The sequence below is a fragment of the Gnatocerus cornutus genome, chromosome 7, assembly GCF_029298725.1.
Source record: "Gnatocerus cornutus isolate USDA-ARS CGAHR chromosome 7, icGnaCorn1.1, whole genome shotgun sequence".
Lineage (NCBI taxonomy): Eukaryota > Metazoa > Arthropoda > Insecta > Coleoptera > Tenebrionidae > Gnatocerus > Gnatocerus cornutus.
Window position 1 is genome coordinate 1,104,021 of NC_142239.1, and position 22,159 is coordinate 1,126,179.

General features: G+C 28.7%; 1 protein-coding gene across 1 annotated transcript in view; it reads right to left on the minus strand.

Moving 5' to 3' along the window:
* LOC148170598 (beta1,4-N-acetylgalactosaminyltransferase A-like) overlaps nt 1–15,051 on the minus strand; it is a 29,169-nt gene extending 14,118 nt beyond the window's left edge. The window contains exon 1 of the mRNA XM_088040867.1: nt 14,886–15,051. Coding sequence (XP_087896993.1) covers nt 14,886–15,016 — 131 coding nt within the window. The 5' untranslated portion in view covers nt 15,017–15,051. The remainder of the gene's footprint in view (nt 1–14,885) is intronic.
* Nucleotides 15,052–22,159: the final 7,108 nt, after the last annotated feature.

The following is a 22,159-nucleotide window of genomic DNA, read 5'->3' on the forward strand; positions in this document are numbered from 1 at the left end:
ATCCCAGTGTCTTTACAACTTTAAGATCATTTCAGTAACTGCTATTTTGGGTTGCTGTTATTTTCCATTTGCTAACAAAAAGGAAAAGAACAAAAATTGTATTTTGAAATTTTAACGTAAAACCGCATTTTATTTTAATAGTTTATTGTATTTTTAACGCTTTTGTATTATTTTATGAATAAAATTGTTAATTTTCCAAAGCAAGAAACAAATGAATTTATATTCTTTAAAAGAAAGCCAAATTGCAACTATATTAAGAAAAAAAACACACAAAAATGACTTTTCTAAAATTTTGTTACACAGTGTAATTAACGATCACATTTAAAGATTAATATTAAAAAAAATCGAAATAAGACTTTTAAGTTGAAATTTTGTAAGAAATATATTCTGAGCAACTTTTCTTAAAAATCGAAGGTGTCCAACACAAAGGAAAAGTTCACTTTATTCAAAAACTCGTAGACAATCTATCATTTTCAAATTCTTTCTTCTAAAATTAAGGAAGATAAAAGCTTATTCATTTAAAGTACAAAACACTGTATTATTTTTTCGTCTAATCTGCAGATATTTCAATTTAATTTTAATTTTCATCGTCAAGCGACAAACGCCTGTAACATTTTTTGCAATTTTTAAAATATCAAATTTGGAAAGTGGTTATTCGTTGGCGTTTTTGGATCACTAATTAAGCCACAACTGTCCTAAAATAAACAAATACTACTCAATGGCAGTATAGATAATACATATTAAAAGGTTTCAACCCGACCATAGTAAAAACACAGTCAAAAATAATTAAATACTGCATCTAAACAACGATTTCAATGGTATTTAAATGGATTGTTGATCCTCCAGAGTGGGAGGTTGCATACTTTACAGGCGGTAGTGCCCGCACTCCATGGATGATCATCATCATGATCACGAAAATGTGAATTTAAGAATAATGAATCAAAAGAAAAACAAACGTAATACCAAATTTTGCAAAATTAAACAGAAAACGTCAGTAATTATTTGAATTGAAATTTTGTTAGACAAATGTCATTACTTCTTTTGTCACCAACTTAACTTGTCAAAAATCCCTAATCGAAAATAATTTCTTTCAAATGCAATTTTTAAATTTATTTACAATGCAAAGTAGAAAAAATAGTATATTACACTCGACTTGTAGCACTCATTCTATTTGACTCATTCGTGCTACAATACTCGCCTTATGAAATACGTGTAATAATGTACTATAATAAAGTGCTAAAATCAATACCGGCAACGCAACAAAATGAAAGACACTAAAACAATTAGCTGCGAGCAACAAGGCGATGTTCGCTAAAGCAATTACTTTGTCGATAAGACTTTGACCTTTTTCGGGGGGTTCTTTGTTTTCCTAGCGCTAAACTTTTACAACTTTGCGAACTCAAAATAGCAAATTTTGTTTTTAAAGAGTTGGCAGAACTTATTAGTCTGGCTGTCACCTGTCAATTGTCACTTGCGGTCAACAATATATGTACCTAAATACAACGTGTTTATAAATGTTTCTAGCATCAAGGGTGGCTATGAAACGTCAAAGAAATGTGCCGCTCATTACAAATGTGGATTTCGATTTGTCAACTGACATTTGCAGTTAACCTCAAACATGAAGCAAAGTACGTTTTGACAAATAAACTGTTCCAGTTGCAGTTTAAAACCTGAAAATCGAAAACTTGTGCACAAAACCGTAACTAAAACGTCATTGAAGTTAGTAACATTATAAATAATTTTCCTGATAGTTATATTCACCATGAAAACAAAGCGGCAAAATAGTGTACGACAGGAATTCCAAAGACACGCTTGATGCTAGAAACATTTATAAACACCTTGTATAATAAATGTGAATGCAGGTTGTGAGGTTAAGTTATGTTAGGTGAAACTCAATAAATGTCAGATTTTAAATTGAATTTGAAAATCAAGTGGCAAGTCGTGGTTACAAAACCAGTGCCAACCGAGTAACAAGAAAACTCTTACAATTGGAAAATTTAAATTTTGACTTTGACAGTTTTAGTCATAAAGTTGAAAAATTTGGAAGTTTTACTATTTTTGACTAGTTTATTAACTGTACTAAATTTTAGAATTTTTGAGCAAGAAACACAATTTTTAGAAATTTTTATTTAGGAGGCGAAAGAATTTTTTTTTTAATTTTCTATTAAATTCCGTAACTTTGGCAGTTTTAGTCGTAAAATTGTAAAAGTTTGAGATTTAACTATTTTTGACTAGTTTATTACCTGTACTAAATTTCAAATTTTTTGAACAAGAAACACAATTTTTAGAAATTTTCCTTTCGGAGGCGAACAAATTTTATTTTGCATTTTACATTATATTCCGTAACTTTGACAGTTCAAGTCATAAAGTTGTAAAATTTGGAAGTTTTAATGCTTTCGACTAGTTTATCAACTGTTCTAAATTACAAAATTCTCGAGCACGAAATACAATTTTTAGAAATTTTTATTTAGGAGGGGAATTTTTTTTTTAATTTTCTATTAAATTCCGTAACCTTGGCAGTTTTAGTCATAAAATTGAATAATGTTGAGGTTTTATTTTTATTGACTAGTTTATTAACTGTGCTAAATTTCAAATTTTTTGAACGAAAAACTCAATTTTTAGAAATTTTCGTGTTGGAGGCGAACGAATTTTATTTTGCATTTTACATTATATTCCGTAACTTTGGCAGTTTTATTCATAAAATTAAACAATTTGAAGATTTTACTAATTTTGACTAGTTTATTAACTATACTAATTTTCAAAAATTTTGAGCAAGAAACACAATTTTTAAAAAAAATCATTTTGGGGCGAATGAAATTTTTTTGAATTTTCTATTAAATTCCGTAACTTTGACAGTTTTAATTATAAAAGAGCAAAATTTGGAGGTTTTACTAATTTTGACTAGTTTATTAACTTAATTTCGAAATTTTTGACCAAGAAACACAACTTTGAGAAATTTTAATATTGGAGATGAGCGAAATTTTTCACATTTCATATTAAATTCCGTAAATTTGGCAGTTTAAATCATAAATCTGTAAAATTGGGAGATTTTGCTACTTTTAATTAGTGTATTAATTGTGCTAAATTAGAAAAATTTTGAGCAAGAAATACAATTTTAAGAAATTTTCGTTTTGGAGGCGAACGAATTTTATTTTGCATTTTCTATTAAATTCTGTAACTTTGGCAGTTTCAATCATAAAATTGTAAAATTTGGGGGTTTTACTACTTTCGACTAGTTTATCAATTGTGCTAAATTACAAAATTCTCGATCACGAAATACAATTTTTAGAAATTTTCATTTAGGAGGCGAAAGAATTTTTTTTTGAATTTTCTATTAAATTCCGTAACTTTGGCAGTTTTAGTCATAAAATTGTAAAATTTTGAGGTTTTATTACTTTAGACTAGTTTATTAACTGTACTAAATTACAAAAATGTTAAACAAGGAACACAATTTTTAGAAATTTTAATTTTGAAAGCGAACGAATTTCATTTTGCATTTTACATTATATTCCGTAACTTTGACAATTTTAGTCATAGAGTTGTAAAATTTGTAAGTTTTACTATTTTTGACTAGTTTATTAACTGTAATAAATTTGAAAATTCTTGAGCAAGAAATCCAATTTTTATAAATTTTTATTTTTACGAGGTATTTTCTATTAAATTTCCTAACTTTGGCAGTTTTAATTATAAAATTGTAAAATTTGGAGGTTTTACTACTTTTTCTTGACAAAAACAACGTTTAAGCTTTTGAATTATAAACCAATCAAAAAACCACCTCGAGGACAAATAATCTAGAGGAGTCTTGATCAGATTACAAAGAATTACAAAAAAAAACAAACAAAGACAACAGTTTTAGTCATAAAATTGTAAAATTTGAAAATTTTACTACTTTAACTAGTTTATTAACTGTACCACTAAATTGCAAAAATGTTGAGCAAGAAACACAATTTTTAGAGATTTTCGTTTTGGAGACAAACGAAATTTTTTCGCATTTTCTAATAAACTCCGTAACTTTAGCAATTTTAGGCAAAAAGTTGTAAAATTTAGTGATTTTATTTTTATTGACTAGTTTATTACCTGTACTAAATTTCAATTTTTTTGAACAAGGAACACAATTTTTAGAAATTTCAGTGTTTCTTTGTTCATTTTCCCAAACTCCAGTTTATAAGTTTTTAGGTTTTCCAAATATTAGAATTCAGTTTCTAATGAGAGTTCCAAATATCCAAAATTTTTAAAAAATTTCACATTCTAAAAAATTGCTTACATTCTTTATTCTTTTACTCGTTGTCGTTTAGTACTTATTTAATTTTACAAATTTTGGAAAATCGAAAAAGATTTGCATCTATCTGTCTCAAAACTTAAGGAGTTTGAAAAAATGAATATTTCAAAAATGTTATAATAAAACCAATTTTAGGCTTTGAATTCAAAATTCTATATGTATATTTTTGTCTGTTGCAAATCTTTCTTGCGTTTTAATCACAGGTAAACTGACGATCTAAAATTCCAAAATTGTTCAAATTCTTTTTGCATTTTAATTTTATTAAAATTATTTGGGCCTTTTGACATCTGAAATTCTTCATCAATAATTTGTACGCTATTTCCATTCACAAATTCTTCATAATGCAAATTCTTATTATTTTTTTTATTTTTTTTAATAATTTTTTTGTTTTTTTTTTAGTTTTTTCAAATTTGGAAATTTCGAATTGTTTACATATTTTCGCAGAAGTGTTTTATTGTTGCAATTTAAAAAAAACTAAAGAACTATTAAATCCAAAAAAATAAAAAAAATTGCATCTATCTGAAGGTTTTAAAAAAAGTGGCTTCAATGTGATGAGTGCGCGGTTTGAAACATAATTTTTGGATAGTCTTAATTATTTATTATGTTAAATTCTCCATACTTTAAATTCCTATTTTTTTTAATTTAAAAATTCTTTTTATCCAAATTTTTGTTTTCTTAGACCCATCAAATATTTTAGATTTTGAACATTATGATTTGCTTACATTCTTTCCATTCGTTGCAATTTAAAGAAACTATAAAAACTAATAAATCCACAAAATAAAAAAATGCGTTTATCTAAGGTTTTAGAAAAAAGTTGCTTCAATATGATAAGTGCGCTTTTCCAAATATTATTTTTAGATTGTCTTAATTTTTTATTGTTACAATTTTTAAATTTATTTTTTCACTTTTACATTGCTTTGTTCATTTATCGAATTCTGCAATACTGCAAGTTCTTATTTTTATTTTTTATTTTTTTTTAATCCAAGTTTTTGTTCTTTTTAAATCCTTCAAATATTTTGAATTTTCGAAATTTTGATTTGCGCACATTTTTTCCAGAAGTGTATTACTCATTGCAATATAAAAAATATTAACCTAATAAATAAAAAAAATGCGTCCATCTGTAGTTTTTGGAAAAAGTGACTTCAATGTGATAAATGCGATTTTTGAAATACTATTTTTGGATTATCTTAATTTCGTATTATTATGTGCTTTCTACTTCTAACTCAAACTTTAAAATGTTTTGGATTTTGAAAATTTTGGATTGCTTACATTGTTTCCCAAAAGTTGCAATTTTTTTAACAAAGAAATTTTGGAATTTATTCTTTTTCCCTTGCACTGCTGTGTTCATTTATCGAATTTCTCAAATTCTTTCTAAAGAATCAAAAAAAACTAGAAAAACTAATCATTCTGCCAAATTTTGGATTGTTTATGAAATTATAAAGATGAGTGTAAAAAAAAGTTAGCAGTATAAACTTGTAGAATTTTAAAAAGTTAAAATAAAAACCAATTATAAGTTTCTACTTCTAAATTTATTTTATTTTTGGTTTTTGTAAATTTTGATTTTTAGAATCTTATTTTTTTTTTCGTTTGTTTACTTTCTTGTTCTGAGCTAATCGCAAGTAAATGTACGATATAAAAATTTTAAAATTTTGAAATTCTCTTTCAAGTATTTTGTCTTTTCTAGAAATGTTAAATTGTTCTTCTACATCTACTACACTATTTCTATTAACAAATTCTTTATCCTGCGGATTGTTAACGTTTTTAATTCAAGGACTTTCTTATTTTTATTCAAATTTTTTGTTTTTTCTAAGATGTCTTAGATATTTTGAAAATTTTGGATTGCAATTTTTTGCTCAAATTTTGAAATTACCTATTTTTAGGTCTATATAAAAAAATCCAAAAATTTGCTCATTTTCTACGTCAATATTTGTGATATTTTAGTCATTTTGCGAAAACAATTTCTGCAATTTATCACATATCTATTTCATTGCAATTTTCGATAAATTAAAATTATCGCCAACGTTTTTCAAAGCCTTTAAAAATAATTATCAAAGAAAGATGACTGCGTGCTGATAATGCCCTCTCTGTCGCTCATTTAATGCATTTGCTTAAGTTGCAAAGTGCAATAATTATAGAAATACCCGACTTGCATTATCGCAATTGTTTAAAATAAATTGTTTTGCGGTATTAATTCACCATTAAACATAAAGGCATCGAATTATCTCTTCAGAACAGTAAAAAACTATCCTGATAAGCTGACATATTTTCTCGAATAATTAGTTGATAGCGCGAGTGTTTTTTCCATAATCTGTGAAAATATGCAAAACTATAAAAAGCGATAACTGGACGTATTGCGATTGATAGGAAACGGAGCGCGAAATGACTGGACTTATCAGAAAACGTTTTTTTCCAACAGGTGATCTACCAGCCAATTTTGATAAGAAACTTAGATGAGTCATTTTTTAACAAGGACAGACGAGTCGATAAGAAAAACTGTTGTACTCAGGTACCATTAGACCAGCTTTTTTAAAAAAGTTGGTGGGTTTTTTATTTGTTGAAATATCTACTTTCTGATAGTGTAATAAAAAATATACGTCACTATGGAAAATATTTTCAAAAAATTTAAAAAAACGAAAAAAACTCGAATCGAAAAATTGTTTTTCTATCATTATGTACAATATTGAGTTATTTATTATTATTAACACTAATTCTCACCAAATTTCATTAAAAAAAATTTTTTTGTAAAAGATAAAAATAAAAAACCAAAAACGTGGTTTTTTGAGTTTTTCATGTGAATTTTGAGGTTATGAGAAAAAAGTGTAAATACAAAAGTTGTAGATCTTTTCATTACCTACAACTTTGCCATTTAACTTTTTTCCATAAGACTTGTAGTTTTGCCGGAAATCGAGATAAACCGATTTTAACCCTTAAAAACCAACCCTCTCCCACTTCCCGATCTCGAATCGACCGTAATTTATTTTTCCTTTCATTTTTGTAATATTCTCAACATTTTCCAATAGGTTTCATTCTACTACGTTTTTTTTTGGTTTCAAAAATTATCGACCCTGGTCTACATCTAGTCATAATTAATGTAACAAGGAGTGTTAAAATTAAGCATGTCTTTTCTTAAACCACACCCCGTTTTGGTCAATCTTGAAGGAAAGTGACAAATGTCAACATACAGATGCGACGAAATTGTTTCGGACGTCACTGTCATTTGATTGTCATAAAACGTAAAGCACCCTTTGAATATGTCATTATTACTGCCACTTTAGTCGAAATTCATTGGAATTTGCACGTCAAATTGACAGTAATGCATGTCTAAATTCCTGTGTAAATTTTCGAAAATTCTTAGGTGTAAATCAGGCTTTCAATTCTTTAGGAAGAAAATTGAATGTAGCGATTTTTGAGGTTAACACGTTGTCAAAATTAATTAAAAATTTACTACAAAAGAAAGATTTCAATAGAGATTAACTTCTACGCATGGCACAATTGGATCAAGGTCAAATACTCTTGCTGCCAACTTAACTTTTTAATGAGTGGACTGATAGTAATGAGAAAACAAACGTGAAATTTTGATATATATTCCGTAACTTTGACAGTTTAAATCACAAAGTAGTAAAATTTGGAAGTTTTACTATTTTTGACTAGTTTATTAACTGTACTAAATTTGAAAGTTTTTGAGCAAGAAACACAATTTTTAGAAATTTTCATTTTGGTAGTGAACGAATTTTATTTTGCATTTTCTATTAAATTCTGTAACTTTGGCAGTTTCAGTCATAAAGTTGTAAAATTTGGAAGTTTTACTATTTTTGACTTGTTTATTAACTCTACTACATTTGAAAATTTTCGAGCAAGAAACACAATTTTTAGAAATTTTTCATTTTGGAGGCGAACGAATTTTATTTTGCATTTTCTATTAAATTCTGTAACTTTGGCGGTTTAAATCATAAAATTGTAAAATTTGGGGGTTTTACTACTCTCGACTAGTTTATTAACTGTGCTAAATTACAAAATTCTTGACCACGAAATACAACTTTTAGAAATTTTCATTTTGGAGGCGAAGGAATTATTTTTTGCATTTTCTATTAAATCCGTAACTTTGACAGTTTTAGTCATAAAATTGTAAAATTTGAAGGTTTTACTACTTTAGACTAGTTTATTAACTGTACTAAATTCCAATTCCAATTTTAGAGATTTTCATTTTGGATCAAGGGCAAACGCTTTTGCTGCCAACTATTATTGATAAAAATCGCTAGGCGCTGCTGCCAACTTAACTTTTTAATAAGTGGACTCATAGTAATGAGAAAACAAACGTGAAATTTTGATACTCACGAGAAAAAGTTTCATAAGCAGGTACTTTCAATATAAAACGAAATTCCCTAGACAGATTTATTGAAAATTTCCGCCTGAGTGATGATTGTAAAATTTGGAGGTTTTATTACTTTAGACTAATTTATTAACTGTACTAAATTACAAAAATGTTGAGCAAGAAACACAATTTTTAGAAATTTTCGTTTTGGAGGCGAACGAATTTTATTTTGCATTTTACATTATATTCCGTAACTGTGACAGTTTTAGTCATAAAGTTGTGAAATTTGGAAGTTTTACTATTTTTGACTAGTTTAATAACTGTGCTAAATTTCAAAATTTTCGAGCAAGAAACACAATTTTTAAAAATTTTCATTTTAGAGGTGAACTAATTTTATTTTGCATTTTACATTATATTCCGTAACTTTGGCAGTTTTATTCATAAAATTGAACAATTTGGATGTTTAACTAATTTCGACTAGTTTATTAACTATACTAAATTTTAAAATTTTTGAGCAAGAAACACTATTTTTAAAAAAAATCATTTTAGGGGCGAGTGATTTTTTTTTTTGAATTTTCTATTAAATTCCGTAACTTTGACAGATTTAATTATAAAAGAGCAAAATTTGGCAGTTTTACTAATTTTGACTTGTTTATTAACTGTACTTAATTTCAAAATTTTTGACCAAGAAACACAACTTTTAGAAATTTTAATATTGGAGATGAACGAAATTTTTTCGCATTTTATATTAAATTCCGTAAATTTGACAGTTTAAATCATAAATCTGTAAAATTTGGAGTTTTTACTACTTTTAATTAGTGTATTAATTGTGCTAAATTAGAAAAAAATTCAGCAAGAAATACAATTTTAAGAAATTTTTGTTTTGGAGGCAAACGAATTTTCTTTTGCATTTTACATTATATTCCGTAACTTTGACAGTTTTAGTCATAAAGTTGTAAAATTTGGAACTTTTACTATTTTTGACTAGTTTATTAATTGTGCTAAATTTGAAAATTTTTGAGCAAGAAACACAATTTTTAGAAATTTTCGTTTTGGAGACGAACGAATTTTATTTTGCATTTTATATTATATTCCGTAACTTTGGCAGTTTTAGTCATAAAGTTGTAAAATTTGGAACTTTTACTATTTTTGACTAGTTTATTAACTGTACTAAATTTGAAAATTTTCGAGCAAGAAACACAATTTTTCGAAATTTTCATTTTGGAGGCGAAGGAATTATTTTTTGCATTTTCTATTAAATTCCGTAACTTTGGCAGTTTTAGTCATAAAATTGTAGAATTTGGGGATTTTACTACTTTAGACTAGTTTATTAACTGTACTAAATTCCAATTCCAATTTGAACAAGAAAAACAATTTTTAGAGATTTTAATTTTGGATCAAGGTCAAACGCTTTTGCTGCCAACTGTTATTGATAAAAATCGCTAGGCGCTGCTGCCAACTTAACTTTTTAATAAGTGGACTCATAGTAATGAGAAAACAAACGTGAAATTTTGATACTCACGAGAAAAAGTTTCATAAGCAGGTACTTTCAATATAAAACGAAATTCCCTAGACAGATTTATTGAAAATTTCCGCGTGAGTGATGATTTATTTTGTTAACGTGTGCAGTCGTATTTCCTCTCCGAATCAATTTATGAGATATTGGTGAAAAACAAATTCATCATTCTGGAGAAATTCGAACCAAAAATTTGCCTTTGATCTTTGTACAGAGAGCGCTTTATTTCAACATTGAATGAAACCAAATCAACGTTTGTTTAGGAAAATGTCTGTTATATTTATACCAAAAATTGCCCTGTTTCATTATTTAAAGGGTATTTCTAGTCGATGTAATGATAAAGGAAAAACATAAATTTAATATGAGCACCGAACCACAATGGAGATGTGTGAATTTCGTTTACGTTGGCAGTGAATAATAAATTGAAGCAATAAATTTAAACATAGACAAATTGTTTTACGTATTTGAGCTCATCCGTGGCTTTTAACTGCGCTAGGTTCACTAGGGGTAGAATTATCAAATTGATAACGCTTTAAGCCACTTCTTGACATGAATATATTCGAAGTCATGAGATATGGAGAAAGTTAAATTGCTGAAGTTTACCGAAGTTTATGTAGAGTCGGCCTCAATTATTTGCTTCTATTATTGGCTTTCCAGGGATCAAATGCAACTAACATTCTTGTTGCGAAAATTTCACCATTTGTACAATAATAATTAAAACAAACAGTATTTGGTGTAAATCCGATGGATTTTGCAAAGAAACCCGTTTAACGTAATTATCCTAAAATTATTCTTTAGATTTGCCGGAGCGGTTCTCAAACTTTTCCGTAACTTTGGCAGTTTTAATAATAAAATTGTAAAACTTGGAGGTTTTACTACTTTTAACTAGTTTATTAATTGTATTAATATTCAAAAGTTTTGAGCAAAAAACACAATTTTTAGAAATTTTCATTTTGGGGGAGAATGAAAATTTTTTGTATTTTCTATTAAATTCCGTAACTTTGACAGTTTTAATTATAAAACAGTAAAATTTGGAGGTTTTACTAATTTTGACTAGTTTATTAACTGTACTAAATTTCAAAATTTTTGAGCAAAAAACACAAATTTAGAAATTTTCATTTTGGAGGCGAACGATTTTTTTTCGTATTTTCTATTAAGTTCTGTAACTTTGGCAGTTTCGATCATAAAATTGTAAAAATTGGGGGTTTTAGTACTTTCGACTAGTTTATCAACTGTGCTAAATTACAAACTTTTTAAGCAAGAAGCAATATTTTTAGAAATTTTCATTTTGGGGCAGAATGAAATTTTTTTGTATTTTCTAATAAATTCCGTAACTTTGACAGTTTTAATTATAAAACAGTAAAATTTGGAGGTTTTACTAATTTTGACTAGTTTATTAACTCTACTAAATTTCAAAATTTTTGAACAAGAAACACTATTTTTAGAAATTTTCATTTTGGGGGAAAATGAAAATCTTTTGTATTTTCTATTAAATTCTGTAACTTTGACGGTCTTAATTATAAAACAGTAAAATTTGGAGGTTTTACTAATTTTGACTAATTTATTAACTGTTAATTAATTACTTCAATACTAAATATACAGGGTGTCCCAGAACTCGCGCTCCAAAGAGCAAGGGAGGGTGCCGACAGCAATACAGATGGTAAATTTCAAAACGAAATTTGACTAAGTTTAATAGTATTCAAGAACTAATAAAAAATTAGCAACCAATCCCGAAAGCTTATTCGAGAAGTGGAGTAAATGGCCATCCCAATTTCCTAGGCAACGAGAGTCTAATGCTTAACTGACCAATGGATGATAGCATGTGTCCATAGTTACCAATTTTCAAATTCTGTTCAGCTTCGGGATTGGCTACAGTTTTTTTGTCTTATCTCGGTTATTTTTTGAGTTAAAAAATTATGGTTTCAAAATTTTAGTTCAGAATTGTTGCCTCCATTCTCTCTGGGGCGCGAGTTCTGGGACACCCTGTATAAATTAATTAACTTAATTACTTAATTTTCGAGCAAGAAACACAACTTTTAGAAATTTTAATTTTGGAGACGAACAAAATTTTTTCGTATTTCATATTAAATTCCGTAACTTTGGCAGTTTTAAGGATAAATTTGAAAAATTTGGAGATTTCACTACTTTTAACTACTTTATTAACTGTGCTAAATTAGAAAAATTTTAAGCAAAAAATAAATTTTTTTGAATTTTTTTATTTTGAAGGCGAACGGATTTTATTTTGCATTTTCTATTAAATTCCGTAACTTTGACAGTTTTAGTCATAAAGTTGTAAAATTTGGAGGTTTTACTATTTTTGACTAGTTTATTGACTGTACTAAATTTCAAAATTTTTGAGCAAAAAACACAACTTTAGAAATTTTTATTTTGGAGACGAACGAATTTTTTTTGTATTTTCTATTAAGTTCCGTAACCTTGGCAGTTTCAATCATAAACTGGTAAAAATTCGATGTTTTACTACTTTCGACTAGTTTATCAACTGTGCTAAATTACAAAATTTTTAAGAAAAAAACACTATTTTTAGAAATTTCCATTTTGGGGGAGAATGAAAATTTTTTGTATTTTCTATTAAATCCGTAACTTTGACAGTGTTAATTATAAAATAGTAAAATTTGGAGGTTTTACTAATTTTGACTAATTTATTAACTGTACTTAATTTCAAAATTTTTGAGTTAGAAATACTATTTTTAAAAATTTTCATTTTGGGGGAAAATGAAATTTTTTGAATTTTTTATTAAATTCCGTAACTTTGACAGTTTTAATTATAAAGCAGTAAAATTTGGAGGTTTTACTAATTTTGACTAATTTATTAACTGTACTTAATTTCAAAATTTTTGAGCTAGAAAGACATTTTTAATATTTTTTGTCTTAAAGTTGTAAAATTTGGAAGTTTTACTATTTTTGACTAGTTTATTGACTGTACTAAATTTCAAAATTTTTGAGCAAGAAACACAACTTTAGAAATTTTCATTTTGGAGACGAACGAATTTTTTTTGTAATTTCTATTAAGTTTCGTAACTTTGGCAGTTTCAATCATAAAATTGTAAAAGTTGGGGGTTTTGCTACTTTCGACTAGTTTATCAACTGGGCTAAACTACAAAATTCTCGAGCACGAAATACAATTTTTAGAAATTTTCTTTTTGAAGGTGAAGGAATTATTTTTTCGTATTTTCTATTAAATTCTGTAACTTTGGCAGTTTTAATCATAAAATTGTAAAATTTGGAGAATTTACTAATTCTCACTAGTTTATTAACTGTACTAAATTTTAAAATTTTTGAGCTAGAAACACTACATATTTATAAAAATTTTCATTTTGGGGGAGAATGAAAATGTTTTGTATTTTCTTTAAAATTCCGTAACTTTGGCAGTTTTAATTATAAAACAGTAAAATTTGAAGGTTTTACTAATTTTAACCAATTCATTAACTATACTTAATTTCAAAATTTTGGAGCTAGAAAGACTATTTTTAAAAATTTTCATTTTGGGGGAAAATAAAAAATTTTTGTATTTTTTATTAAATTCCGTAACTTTGGCAGTTTTAATCATAAAATTGTAAAAATTGGAGATTTTACTATCTTTGACTTGTTTATTGACTGTGCTGAATTCCAAATTTTTTGAACAACAAACACAATTATTAGAAATTTTCATTTTGGAGGTGACCAAATTTTATTTTGCATTTTCTATTAAATTCTGTAACTTTGGCAGTTTTTGTCATAAAGTTGTAAAACTTGAATGTTTTAGTATTTTTACTAATTTATTAACTGTGCTAAAGTTCAAAATTTTTGAGCATGAAACACAATTTTTGGAAATTTTCATTTTGAAGGCAACAAAATTTTTTCGCTGTTTCTATTAAATTACGTAACTTTGGCAGTTTTAATCATAACATTGTAAAATTTAAAGGTTTTACTACTTTTGACTAGTTTATCAACTGTGCTAAATTACAAAACATTTGAGCGAGAAACACCGCATTTAGAAATTTTCATTTTGGAGGCGAACGAATTTGATTTTGCATTTTCTATTAAATTCCGTAACTTTGGCAGTTTTAATCATAAACTTGTAAAATTCGGAGGTTTTACTAATTCCATTAGTTTTTCAACTGTGCTAAATTTTTGAGCAAGAATCCCCAATTTTGTGAAAATGTTAGAAATGACTAGAATTTGAAGGTTGCCTGAAAATTCGAAAATCCCAAAAACCCAAAACACAGGTTAAATAACAGATAAGAACTTTTTTGTTGAAATTGAAAACAAAGTTCCTCATTTCTAAAAAATCATCGGTCAGCGCAATAAATCCATCATAAAACTTTCCGGCAATTTTTGACGAAGATCAATGGTCTGCCACGAAATTTGATCCGATATTTGAACAGTTGATAAAACGCTTTAAAACTTCAAGTTCCTGTCAGTCATCAAAAACTTATGGAAATGAATAATTTATTATTCAAACACCGCGATAAGTGTCTTCATTAAAAATCCATTAGAGCAAAGTAATTTTTTATGTGTTTATCTTTACCAATTTCAAAAGTTCATCCATATTTTCACCCCCTTTAAAACCCAGTAATTTAAACATTATGACCCCCATAATAATTATCATCTTCCATCGATTATCCGTCAGTCTTTTAACAGATTTACGCGCGTTGATCGAAATCTCCAACACGCGAGGTTTTACCACTTTCCGCCCTTCAAAATCGCTCACTTTCATTCATTAAAAAGTCCATTATTATTTTTATTAACTAGGGGTGGAATTAAACGAAAAAACTCACCTTGTGGCGTTGAAAACGAAGAAGTGCTTGCTTTCAGTGATGGAACCGAAGAGATACTCGAGGGCTATCAGGATGAGCGCCAGGAAAAACAACCCCTTATAAAGGGTGGTTGAGCTGTACCAGCTGGGCATCCCACCCTTACCTAATTTGGATGTTGCAAATCATCTTCGCACTGCAAGGAAACACTTTCATTAAACATTTTGCGTCAGGCGGAAACTGCTGTCAAAGTTTTGACACTTGATTTATGACGGGCGCGAAAATTCAAATTCACAATATCGCAAATACTTACTTTTAGCCTCAAAGAAAAGCTCGAGAAAACGTGAATTGTGGCTGGAAAACACGTTTTTCGATTCTTTTTGGAAAACTTTCACCTGCGGCGAATGACAATTCTTTGATATATTTTTTATTTGTTGTTCTTTCTTATTGTCTTTTCTTGCATTTAAATTTTTAAAGTTCAACTTGGAGAATTGGGGGCCCAAAAAATAAATCATTCAAGAGCAAAGAAAATGCGAGAAAATTAAATAGGCAATTCTGTAAGTTTTACTACTTTTGACTAGTTTATTAACTGTACTAAATTACAAAAATGTTGAACAAGAAACACAATTTTTAGAAATTTTTATTTTGGAGGCGAACGAATTTTATTTTGTACTTTACATTAAATACTGTAACTTTGGCAGTTTTAGTCATAAAATTGTAAAATTTAGAGTTTTTACTTCTTTAAGCGCCCCATTCACTAAGCGTTTTGTATGAGCGACATGCATGTACATACATGTATGTCATACAAGTTTTGATCCTACACTCTAGGATTTGATAGCATACAAGTATTTCTCAAACATGTTGATACATACATAACGTTGAATGTGTGATCGATACATGTTTTTCCATTTCAGAGACAAGTTTGCACATACAGAATTTCAACAAGATAAAAAATATAGTCCCTACACGATACAAACATGTGTGGCGATCTGGATGTCGAAAGTACTTGTGCCGCTATTGTAATTGTCAAATTATTATATGGAAAAAAGCACAAAAATTTTTCTAAAGATTATAAACACTATTTGATGATGTCAAGAAACAATTGTACAGTGCTATACAGGGTCCGGCAACACTTGTGTCCACCCCCAAAATCGTCTTTACTTTTAAAGATAAAATTTTGAAAATTTGCATACACTCATAGTTGACAAAGCTCTAGAAGCCGACGCAAAAATGTATTTTTTATCACTTATAGTTTTGGCGTCGCGACGCCTTAAAAGTGTATTTTTTAGCTAATTGTGAAGTTTTATGAAATGAACCTTTAATTTAATTTTTTTTCAATATAAATGTGTTAAAAATATCTCAGTTGACATTTTAGATTTAATGTAAATTGTATTCAAAATTTGAGGAAAAAATGCTGTTTTATCAAGTTAGTTTCCAATTTTATTACGTCAAAATTGGGAACTACGTTTACACCCATCTGTCAACATCTTGTGTCACAAATGACATCTATTCTTTGGTTCGTTTTAGAAGGTAACAAAAGTCTTACTTGGCGAAATTGTCGCTTTGTCGATGTTAATTAACGATTTCTAGTGTCCAGAACGTGCAACATACCCGAGCTAATCAAAATTCACCTTCATATGAGTGAATGAAGTGACTTGTGAAATTTTGGTGTAAACGTAGTTTGTCACTGCACCGTCAAAATGTTGAAAACTAACTTGATAAAACAGCGTTTTTTTCGCAAATTTTAAACACCATTTGAAGTAGATTTAAAATAAAAACTCAAATATTTGTATTACAGTTATGTTGAAAAAAAATTGAATTTGCTAATATTACCTCAAAAAACCCAAAAATCGCTAAAAATTAAACCTTTTAGGCGTCGCGACGCCAAAGAAACCGTCATATCAAAACAAATTTTTGTGTCAGCTTCTAGAGCCCTGTCAACTATAAGCGTATGCAAATTTTCAAAATTTTGTCTTTAAAATTAAAGACGATTTTGGGGGTGGACACAAGTGTTGCCGGACCCTGTATAAACAAAAAGTTCGACTATATATTAAAAAAAGAAAAAAATATCAAAATTATCTGAGAATATTTACTGCAAAACGCTTATTAATAACCATAGTAAGATCTTTCTTCAAAATCATACAAATTTCACGACTTTTTTTAAGTTTTTCTTTACGCATACCGCAAAATATCAAACACGTTTGACATACTCACATTTGTATGCGCATACAGTGTTCACAGACAAAACTTGCTCACACACAGTCATTTTACTAAGTTTTGTATGCGCAAACAGTGTGCCATCATACAAAAGTTGATCTGTGTGTGACCAATTCTTGTATGTCATACTTGTTTCCGGAAGTAGAAATGACGAACATGTTTGGACCGTGTGTGGCTTTCTCGAACTTCTATGACATACATGCATGTACAAACATGTCGCTCATACAAAACGCATAGTGAGTGGGGCGCTTTAGACTAGTTTATTAATTGTACTAAATTACACAAATGTTGAGCAAGAAACACAATTTTTAGAGATTTTCGTTTTGAAGACGAACGAAATTTTTTCGCATTTTACATTATATTCCGTAACTTTGACAGTTTTAGGCATAAAGTTGTAAAATTTGGAAGTTTTACTATCTTTGACACGTTTATAAACAGCACTAAAGTTCAAAATTTTTGAGCAAGAAACACAATTTTTAGAAATTTTCATTTTGGAGGCGAACGAATTTTATTTTGCATTTTACATTAAATACTATAACTTTGGCAGTTTAAATTATAAAATTGTAAAATTAGGTGGTTTTAATACTTTCGACTAGTTTATCAACTGTGCTGAATTACAAAATTCTGACCACAAAATACAATTTTTAGAAATTTTCATTTTGGAGGCGAACGAATTTTATTTTGTACTTTACATTAAATACTGTAACTTTCTGCAACCGTTTTAGTCCTAAAGTTGTAAAATTTGGAAGTTTTACTATTTATGACAAGTTTATTAACTATACTAAATTTGAGAATTCAACTCACCATAGGTTCGACCTATCAGAGACTTTAATTTTTTCAAATCAACCAATCACAACAAACTTTTTCTGGAAATTTCACGAGTGCAATTTTCAGTGACAATTCCACGCGAAAATACCACGCGAGAGTGACAATCATAGAAAAGGTTTTTGTTTATAAAATAGAACATCAGCTTCGTAGTTACCGTTGTCTTCTATGAATGTGGCGCCACCCAATTTTTGGATATGGAACTAAATTGAAAAAAAAAACTGTCAAAAGTACGCGCTCTCGCCGGGATTCGAACTTGATACACTTGTACTGCGCTTTTGCTATTGTCTTCATTGACTCCTCCTTCCCTCCTTATTCCGTTACAGATTCTCCCTAATAGTAATATTTTCATGGAAAATAACATGCTTCAATTTTTCCCATAAACATGAATGGTGACAATTCCACGCGAAAATACCACGCGAGCTGTCAGTTGCTTGTCAGTTCGTTGAATTCTCATGACGAATATAACTCGGGAGCTCGAAATTGTGGGAAATTTTTCCTCCAGTACTCGTAGTTTGTTTCTCCGGACAATTGGCACTCGTTCGCTTCGCTCACTCGTGCAATTGATCGTCGAAAAAACTACTCGTCTGTCGGAAAAATTTCCGACAATTTCGAGCCCACTCGTTATATTACTTATGAAAATTTGGAAACTACTGTCAAAGTTTTGACACTTGATTTATGACGGGCGCGAAAATTCAAATTCACAATATCGCAAATACGTACTTTTAGCCTCAAAGAAAAGCTCGAGAAAACGTGAATTGTAGCTGGAAAACACGTTTTTCGATTGTTTTTGGCGTCACTGAATGACGAATATCGATAGAGACGTGAATAAATGATAAAACGAATCGAACTTATCAAATCAAATCAGTGTCACCAAGACTAAACACGCCACAAACAACATGAAGTTCTAAATATATCTGAAGGCAAAAATTGATATGACTATATTGTACAGGGTGTCTCGCATAAGGTTAGCTTCCTGAAAATGTGAGATTTGTGAGTTTATAAGGAACAAAAAATATATATGTCATCTGGGTCTAAACTGAATAATAAGCGAAAAAAAGGCATTTTTGTAAATTGAAATTTTGGGACCACTGATATAAGATCTACAATTAAGCAACTACAATGAGACCGTTAATTTTCTATAGCAACACTAAATTGTCAATTTTGACTTTTGTCACAAATTTAAAAGTGTTTTCTGCTGCGACATATTCTGATATGCTTCTGTTATATGGAGAATGCAGATGTAATGCTGCTAAAACCGCCCGCGCCCGCCTGTACAATCAGCGTTTACCTGAAAGAGTGGCTCTCCACAGAGATACGCATTGAATCGTCTACGTACTACAGGTACGATATTACCACCGCGCCATCGGGAATGCTATCATATGCTTGAAGTTTTGGAAGCAGAAGATGCAATACTTCAACTTGTTGAAGAAGAAGCAGTGATCAGCACTCATGAAACCGAAAGGCGAATTGCAAACGTTTCGCGAACAATTGCATTGCGTATTATCTGAGAGCAACAACTCTATCCGTTTCATTACTCTCGTGTGCAAGCTTTGGAAGCAGAAAATGACCCTAAAAGGGTTCAATTTTGCGAGTGGCTGCTTGAAAAAGCACAAAACGACCCAAATTTTGCTGACAGATCCAACAATACCTTATAACCATAGAAACAAAATTAGTAAATGTCTAAGGATGAATTTCTTTATTACAGAGAGGTTCCCAAAAGTTGTACTTTTTTGAGTGCTTTTTATAAATGTCTTCAAAACGCAATTTGCCATTAGGGTTTTTTAATCCTAAACCCTTCAACTTTCTCTATGTTTAAGGAAGCTAACCTTATGCGAGACACCGTGTATAGTGTGAGCTTTGCATAAATAATTTTCCTTGAAAACTTGGAAGATGGCTATAAATCTTTTACACGGCGGCGTATAAATTCTGTAAAACAACAGATACTTTCTTACAATTACAAACTTCACACTTTGGTACTAAAGTCGTAAAACATTATATGAAGTTACGACGCGCTGCGCCACAATAAAGGGGAAATTATTGCAAAAATCGCGATTTTAGTGATCGTCAATTTTCATGTAATTTGACATATCGGGTAATATAAGAGCAGTGATGGTAAAAATAGGTAAAAATGTTTGAAAATTAAAAAATAATTAAGAAATACAATTTTTAGAAATTTTTCATTTTGGAGGTGAAGGAATTTTATTTTGCATTTTACATTAAATACTGTAACTTTGGCAGTTTTAGTCATAAAATTGTAGAATTTATAGGTTTTATTACTTTAGACTAGTTTATTAACTGAACTAAATTACAAAAATGTTGAGCAAGAAACACAATTTTTAGAAATTTTCGTTTTGGAGGCGAACGAATTTTATTTTGCATTTTACATTATATTCCGTAACTTTGACAGTTTTAATTACAAAACAGCAAAATTTGGAGGTTTTACTAATTTTGACAAGTTTCTTAACAGTACTAAATTACAAAATGTTTGAGCAAGAAACACAAATTTTAGAATTTTTTATTTTGGAGACGCACCAATTTTTTTTGCATTTTATATTAAATTCCGTAACTTTGGCAGTTTTAATAATAAAATTGTAAAATTTTGACATTTTACTACTTTTAACTAGTGTATTAATTGTGCTAAATTAGAAAATTTTTGAGCAAAAAATACAATTTTTAAAAATTTTTCATTTTGGAGGCGAACGAATTTTATTTTGCATTTTACATTAAATACTGCAACTTTGACAGTTTTAGTCATAAAGTTGTAAAATTTGGGGGTTTTACTAATTTAGACTAGTTTATTAACTGATCTAAATTTGAAAATTTTCGAGCAAGAAACACAATTTTTAGAAATTTTCATTTTGGAGACGAACGATTTTTTTTTGTATTGTCTATTAAATTCCGTAACCTTGGCAGTTTCAGTCATGAAATTGTAAAAATTGGAGGTTTTACTACTTTAGACTAGTTTATCAAATGTGCTAAATTACAAAATTCTCGACCACGAAATACAATTTTTAGAAATTTTCATTTTGGAGGTGAAGGAATTATTTTTTGCATTTTCTATTAAATTCCGTAACCTTGGCAGTTTCAGTCATGAAATTGTAAAAATTGGAGATTTTACTACTTTCAACTGGTGTATTAATTGTGCTAAATTAAAAAAATTTTGAGCAAGAAATACAATTTTAAAAAAAATTTTATTTTGGAGGTGAACGAAATTTATTTTACTTTTTCTATTAAATTCCGTAACTTTGGCAGTTTTTGTCACAAAGTTGTAAAATTTGGAAGTTTTACTATTTTTGACTAGTTTATTAACTGTACTAAATTTGAAAATTTTCAAGAAAGAAACACAATTTTTAGAAATTTTCATTTTGGAGGCGAACGAATTTTATTTTGCATTTTCTATTATATTCTGTAACTTTGGCAGTTTCAATCATAAAATTGTAAAATTTGGGGGTTTTACTACTCTCGACTAGTTTATTAACTGTGCTAAATTACAAAATTATCGACCACGAAATACAATTTTTCGAAATTTTCATTTTGGAGGCGAAGGAATTATTTTTCGCATTTTCTATTAAATCCGTAACTTTGACAGTTTTAGTCATAAAATTGTAAAATTTGAAGGTTTTACTACTTTAGACTAGTCTATTACCTGTCCTAAATTACAAAAATGTTGAGTAAGAATCACGATTTTTAGAAATTTTCGTTTTGGAGACGAACGAAATTTTTCGCATTTTCTAATAAACTCCGTAACTTTGGCAATTTTAGGCATAAAATTGTAAAATTGAGAGGTTTCATTTTTATTGACTAGTTTATTAACTGTACAAAATTCCAATTCCAATTTGAACAAGAAACACAATCAAGGTCAAACGCTTTTGCTGCCAACTATTATTGATAAAAACCGCTAGGCGCTGTTGCCAACTTAACTTTTTAATGAGTGGACTGATAGTAATGGTACTTTGAATATAAAACGAAATTCCCTAGACAGATTTATTGAAAATTTCCGCGTGAGTGATGATTTATTTTGTTAACAGGTGCCGTCGTATTTCCTCTGCGAATCAATTTATGAGACATTGATGAAAAACAAACTCATCATTCCAAAGGAATTTGAAGCAAAAATTTGTCTTTGATCTTTGTACAGAAAGCGCTTTATTTCAACATTGAATGAAACCAAATCAACGTTTGTTTAGGTAAATGTCTGTTATATTTATACCAAAAATTGCCCTGTTTCATTATTTAAAGGGTATTTATAGTCGATG